At 43.1% G+C, this 7,500-nt stretch overlaps 1 protein-coding gene across 2 annotated transcripts in view; it reads right to left on the bottom strand.

Moving 5' to 3' along the window:
• SSNA1 (SS nuclear autoantigen 1) overlaps positions 1 to 5,918 on the bottom strand; it is a 7,617-nt gene extending 1,699 nt beyond the window's left edge. For both annotated transcript variants that reach the window (XM_081848328.1, XM_081848327.1), the window contains exons 1-2: positions 5,850 to 5,918; positions 1,711 to 1,910 (exon numbers count right to left, since the gene is read on the bottom strand). In XM_081848328.1, the coding sequence (XP_081704454.1) occupies positions 1,711 to 1,910; positions 5,850 to 5,901 (252 nt within the window). In that variant the 5' untranslated portion in view covers positions 5,902 to 5,918. The remainder of the gene's footprint in view (positions 1 to 1,710; positions 1,911 to 5,849) is intronic.
• Positions 5,919 to 7,500: the final 1,582 nt, after the last annotated feature.

Raw genomic sequence — 7,500 nt, forward strand, 5'->3', positions numbered from 1 at the left:
TTTTGACACTAGATTTCCAGGGTCAGAATAGATGACCCAGGAGCCCAATTTCCAAAAACCCCATTTTTACACGGAATTCTACCCCCAAAAATCCCATTCTTACACTGAATTCTCCCCCAAAATCCCATTTTTACCCTGAATTCTCCCCAAAAAATCCCATTTTTACCCTGAATTCTCCCCCCAAAATCCCATTTTTGACACTAGATTTCCAGGGTCAGAATAGATGACCCAGGAGCCCAATTTCCAAAAACCCCATTTTTACACGGAATTCTACCCCCAAAAATCCCATTTTTACACTGAATTCTCCCCCCAAAATCCCATTTTTACACTGAATTCTCCCCCAAAATCCCATTTTTACACTGAATTCTCCCCCCAAAAAATCCCATTTTTACACTGAATTCTCCCCCCAAAATCCCATTTTTACACTGATTTCTCCCCCCAAAATCCAATTTTTACACTGATTTCTCCCTCCAAAATCCCATTTTTACCCTGAATTCTCCCCCCAAAATCCCATTTTTACACTGATTTCTCCCCCCAAAATCCCATTTTTACACTAATTTCTCCCCCCAAAATCCCATTTTTACACTAATTTCTCCCCCCAAAATCCCATTTTTACACTAATTTCTCCCCCCAAAATCCCATTTTTACACTAATTTCTCCCCCCAAAATCCCATTTTTACACTAATTTCTCCCCCCAAAATCCCATTTTTACACTGATTTCTCCCCCCAAAATCCCATTTTTACACTGATTTCTCCCTCCAAAATCCCATTTTTACCCTGAATTCTCCCCCCAAAATCCCATTTTTACACTGATTTCTCCCCCCAAAATCCCATTTTTACACTAATTTCTCCCCCCAAAATCCCATTTTTACACTAATTTCTCCCCCCAAAATCCCATTTTTACACTAATTTCTCCCCCCAAAATCCCATTTTTACCCTGAATTCTCCCCCAAAATCCCATTTTTACCCTGAATTCTCCCCCCAAAATCCAATTTTTACACTGATTTCTCCCCCCAAAATCCCATTTTTTCACAGATTTCTCCCCCCAAAATCCCATTTTTACCCTGAATTCTCCCCCCAAAAATCCCATTTTTACACCAATTTCTCCCCCAAAAATCCCATTCCCCCCGCGTATTATTTATTATTATTATTGTTATTTTTTTCTTTAATTATTATTATTTATCATTATCATTATCATTATTATTCATTATTATTATTTTCTTTAATTATTATTATCCCTTATTATTATTATTATCATTATTATTATTATTCATTGTTATGATTTTCTTTAATTATTACTATCCCTTATTATTATTATTATCATTATTATTATTTTCTTTGATTATTATTATTCATTATTATTATTCATTCTTTTTTTCTTTAATTATTATTATTCTTATTATCATTCTTATCATCATCATTATTATTATTCATTCTTTTTTTTCTTTAATTATTATTATCATTATTATCATTATTTTTATTATTATCCTTATTATTATTCATTCTTATTTTCTTTAATTATCATTATTCATTATTATTATTATTTTCTTTCATTATTATTAATTATTATTATTATTATTATTATTATTATTATCTTTCATTTTTATTATTATTATTAATAATTATTATTAATTATTAATTATTAATTATTATTATTTCATTTATTATTATTATTATTATTATTATTATTATTATTCTTCCCCTCCCCACCTTCATGTACGCCGCCTCCGTCTCGGCAATGGTCCGGTCGAACTCGTTGCGCGACGCCATTTTCCGCGCCAAACTCTCGTTGACGCGCGACAGCTTGTCCGTCAAAACCCGAATATCGTTTTGGAGTTTTGATTTTTCCTCTTCCTCCTGGCGGATCTGCTTGCTGAGTTCGTCCCGTTTGAGGGAAAGGTCCTCAATGCCTGGGGAATTAGGAATAATAATAATAATAATAATAATAATAATAATAATAATAATAATAATAATATAAATAATAATAATAAATAAAATGCCTGGGGAATTAGGAATAATAATAATAATAATTATAATAATAATAATAATAATAATAATATAATAAATAATAATAATAAATAAAATGCCTGGGGAATTAGGAATAATAATAATATAATAATAATAATAATAAATAATAAATAAAAACAGTAATAATAATAAATAACTGTAAAAGAAAATAATAATATTGAATAATAGTAATAGTAATAAGAATAAGAATAATACATAATTATTAAAAAAATAATAATAAATAATAATACAATTATCAATGAAAATCATGATAATGAATAATAATAATAGTAATAGTAATAATAAATAATTGTGAAAGAAAATAATAATAAAAATGAATCATAATAGTAATAGTAATAAATAATTGGTAAAGAAAATAATAATAATGAATAATAGTAATAGTAATAAGAATAAGAATAATACATAATTATTAAAAATAATAATAATAATAATACAATTATTAATGAAAATCATGATAATGAATAATAATAATAGTAATAGTAATAATAAATAATTGTGAAAGAAAATAATAATAAAAATGAATCATAATAGTAATAGTAATAAATAATTGGTAAAGAAAATAAGAATATTGAATAATAGTAATAGTAATAAGAATAAGAATAATACATAATTATTAAAAAAATAATAATAAATAATAATACAATTATTAATGAAAATCATGATAATGAATAATAATAATAGTAATCGTAATAATAAATAATTGTGAAAGAAAATAATAATAAAAATGAATCATAATAGTAATAGTAATAAATAATTGGTAAAGAAAATAATAATAATGAATAATAGTAATAAGAATAATAAATAATTGTTAAATAAAATGGGGGGGGAAATGGGATTTTTTTTGGGGGGGGAAATCAGTGAAAAAATGGATTTTAATAATAATAATAATAATATTGATAATAATAAGAAGAAGGTCCTCAATGCCTGGGGAATTAGAAATAATTATTATTAATAAATATAATAATAATAATAATAATAATAATAATAATAATAATAATAATAATATTGATAATAATAAGAAGAAGGTCCTCAATGCCTGGGAAAATGATAATAATAATGATAACAATAATAATACTAAAAATACTACTACTAATAATAATAATAGTAATAATAATTATAATAATATTAAGAAGAAGATGGTCCTCAATGCCTGGGGAAATGATAATAATAATAGTAACAACAACAACAACAACAACAACAACAACAACAATAATAATATTGATAAGAAGAAGAAGGTCCTCAATACCTGGAGATTTAATAATAATAATAATAATAATAATAATAATAATAATAATAATAAATGTCTGGGAATTAATAATAATATCAATATTAATACTAATACTAATAGGAATTCAATAATAATAATAATAATAATAATAATAATAATGTCCTCCATACGTGGAGATTTATTATTATTATTATTATTATTATTATTATTATTATTAATAACATTATTATTATTATTATTATTAGATGTTGGGGTCAGACTAGATGACCCTGGAGCCCCCAAAATCCCCTTTTTATATTGATTTAGGGCTAGATTTTGGGGTATAAATAAATTATTATTATTATTATTATTATTATTATTATTATTAGATTTTGGGGTCAGACTAGATGACCCTGGATACTAATACTAATAGCAATTCAATAATAATAATAATAATAATAATAATTTACAATTATTAATAACATTATTATTATTAATAACATTATTAGTATTATTATTATTATTATTAGATTTTGGGGTCAGACTAGATGACCCTGGATACTAATACTAATAGCAATTCAATAATAATAATAATAATAATAATAATAATGTCCTCCATACGTGGAGATTTATTATTATTATTATTATTATTATTATTATTATTATTAGGTCCTCCATACCTAGAGATTTAGTCCCAAAAATATGAATATTAATCATATTTTTATTATTTTATTATTAATAATATTAATATTAATACCACCAATAATAATTCCCTGGAGATTCAAGGTTCTCATAATGAAATATATTCACAGGGTAATAATGAAAATGGAGAATGATGAAATTTAAACCATAATAATAATAATAATAATAATAATAATAAATTTAATAAATTTATTGGGAAAAATCAAGCTAGGCTTCGTCGCCATGGCAACCCCGGTAGGCCGTCGCCCCGCCCCTCGCAGCGGCCTGGCCAATCGCCACGCGCGTCCTCTCACGCCTGAGACACGTCCCCGCCCCTCACGCCTCCGCGGCCAATCGCCACGCTCCGAATTTCCCGCCCGCCGCTTAGCCTCCCTCCCATTGGCCGCCGTGTTACGTCTCAGCCAATCAGCGCCGGGCTGGCTCCGTCGTGGCCCGGGCAACGCGGCCTACTCCAGCCCCTCGAACGGCGCGACTAATAGAAACGCGCGTCCTCTCAGGCCTGCGCCCGCCCCTCACACCGCGCGTCCAATGACAACGCTCGGAATTTCCCGCCCCCCCTCCCATTGGTCGCCTCGCTACGCCTCTAAACGGCGCGGCCAATAGAAACGCGCGTCCTCTCAGGCCTGCGCCCGCCCCTCACACCGCGCGTCCAATGACAACGCTCGGAACTTCCCGCCCCCCCTCCCATTGGTCGCCTCGCTACGCCTCTAAACGGCACGGCCAATAGAAACGCGCGTCCTCTCAGGCCTGCGCCCGCCCCTCACACCGCGCGTCCAATAACAACGTTAGGAACTTCCCGCCCCCCTCCCATTGGTCGCCTCGCTACGCCCCCAGGCAAACGGCGCCTCCCCCTCAAAACAGCGCAGCCAATCGCAACGCACGTCCTTCCCCTCCTCCGCTACGTCGGCCAATAGCAAGGCGAGGAATTTCCCGCCGTCCGCAGAGCGCCCCTCCCATTGGCCGCCTCGCTCCCACCCCAGCCAATCGCCGCCGCGCAGCCCCTAGCAACGTCTCCCTAGCAACGCGGCCTCCCCTCAGACGTCCCCCCTGTCCAATAGCAACGCGGCAGCGGCTCCAACGTACCCGCCCCTGGCGGCCGCTCGCCCAATGGCAACGCTCGGCCTTTCCTTCCACGTCTCCCATTGGCCGCCTCGCTCCTGCCCCACCCAATCAGCGACGCCGTCGCCCTAGCAACGCGGCCTCCCCTCAGAGCGCATCAAGACCAATAGCAACGCGGCAGCGGCAGCGAACGTACCCGCCCCTCGCCCAATGGCAACGCTCGGCCTTTCCCTCCTTGTCTCCCATTGGCCGCCTCGCTCCTAGTAGCCCCTAGCAACGTCTCCCTAGCAACGCGGCCTCCCCTCAGAGCGCGTCAAGACCAATAGCAACGCGGCAGCCGCTCGAACGTCCCCGCCCCTCGGAGCCGCTCGCCCAATGGCAACGCTCGGCCTTTCCCTCCGCCTCTCCCATTGGCCGCCTCGCTCCTGCCCCACCCAATCAGCGACGCCGTCGCCCTAGCAACGCGGCCTCCCCTCAGAGCGCGTCAAGACCAATAGCAACGCGGCAGCGGCTCGAACGTACCCGCCCCTGGCGGCCGCTCGCCCAATGGCAACGCTCGGCCTTTCCCTCCTTGTCTCCCATTGGCCGCCTCGCTCCTAGCAGCCCCTAGCAACGGCTCCCTAGCAACGCGGCCTCCCCTCAGACGTCCCCCCTGTCCAATAGCAACGCGGCAGCTGCTCCAACGTACCCGCCCCTCGCTGCCGCTCGCCCAATGGCAACGCTCGGCCTTTCCCTCCGCCTCTCCCATTGGCCGCCCCACCCAATCGGCCTTGCCGTCGCCTTAGCAACGCGGCCTACTCCCCCCGCCGAGGCCTGAGCTCGAGTAGCCGCTTCGCCCCAAACTTCGCCTCACATTTGACCAGCTCGTTGTTGTAGCTCTGGAGCGCCGCCCCTTGCTGCGTCATCGCCACGTCACCGACGCCGCATCCGACGCCGACTCGCCTCGCCTCACGGACGTCGCGCGTCGCCGCCCGAACGCCGCCAGCTCCGCGCATGCGCACAGGCGGGGCCGGGTCCTCCAGCGTTCGGACGCGAAAGGGAACAAGCTATGGGGGGGGCGGAAATAAAGCGCTTGGCGGGAGGGATCCACTTGACCGGAGGGATCCGCTGGGCGGGGAGGGATCCACTCGGCCGGAGGGATCCGCTGGGCGGGAGGGATCCGTTGGGCGGTGATGGATCCGCTTGATCGGCTGGATCCGCTGGGCGGGAGGGATCCACTTATCGGAGGGCTCCACTGGGGTGGGAGGGATCCACTTATCGGAGGGATCCGTTGGGCGGGGAGGGATCCACATATCGGAGGGATCCGTTGGGCGGGGAGGGATCCACTTGATCGGAGGGATAAGCTGGGCGGGAGGGATCCGCTTGATCGGAGGGCTCCGCTGGGTGGGAGAGGTCCGCTGGGTGGGAGGGATCCACTGGGTACCGTCCCCGTTTGAGGACGCTACGGCTCCCAAGGCTGGGAACTGAATTGCCGGTGCAAGAGATCCGCTGGGTGGGAGAGATCCGCTGGGTGGGAGAGATCCGCTGGGCTGGGAGAGATCCGCTGGGTGGGAGAGAGCCGCTGGGTGGGAGAGATCCGCTGGGTGCGAGAGATCTGCCGGGTGGGAGAGATCCACCGGGCCGGAGAGATCCGCTGGGTGCCATCCGTTTGGGAACGCTACGGTTCCCAAGGCTGGGAACGGAAGTGCCAGTGCAAGAGATCCGCTGGGTGGGAGAGATCTGCTGGGTGGGAGAGATCTGCTGGGTGGGAGAGATCCGCTGGGTGCTATAGTTCCCGCACAATAAATTCCCCCCCAGGAATTGAATCGCCAGGTGCGAGAGATCCGCCGGGTGGGAGAGATCCACTGGGCGGGAGAGATCCACCGGGTGGAAGAGATCCGCTGGGTGCCGTCCATTTGTGAACGCTACGGTTCCCAAGACTGGAAACGGAAGTGCCAGTGCAAGAGATCCACTGGGTGGGAGAGATCCGCTGGGTGGGAGAGATCCGCTGGGTGCTATGGTTCCCGCACAATAAAGTCCCCCCAGGAATTGAATCGCCAGGTGCGAGAGATCTGCTGGGTGGGAGAGATCCACTGGGCGGGAGAGATCCACCGGGTGGAAGAGATCCGCTGAGTGCCGTCCGTTTGGGGGCGCTGCGGTTCCCAAGGCTGGGAACGGAAGTGCCGGTGCAAGAGATCCACTGGGTGGGAGAGATCCGCTGGGTGGGAGAGATCCACTGGGTGGGAGAGATCCGCTGGGTGGGAGAGATCCGCTGGGTGGGAGAGATCCGCTGGGTGCTATGGTTCCCGCACAATAAAGTCCCCCCCCAGGAATTGAATCGCCAGGTGCGAGAGATCCGCTGGGTGGGAGAGAGCCGCTGGGTGGGAGAGATCCGCTGGGTGCGAGAGATCTGCCGGGTGGGAGAGATCCACCGGGCCGGAGAGATCCGCTGGGTGCCATCCGTTTGGGAACGCTACGGTTCCCAAGGCTGGGAACGGAAGTGCCAGTGCAAGAGATCCGCTGGG

The sequence above is a fragment of the Podarcis erhardii genome (assembly GCF_964252035.2).
Source record: "Podarcis erhardii genome assembly, chromosome: Z".
Classification (NCBI taxonomy): Eukaryota; Metazoa; Chordata; class Lepidosauria; order Squamata; family Lacertidae; genus Podarcis; species Podarcis erhardii.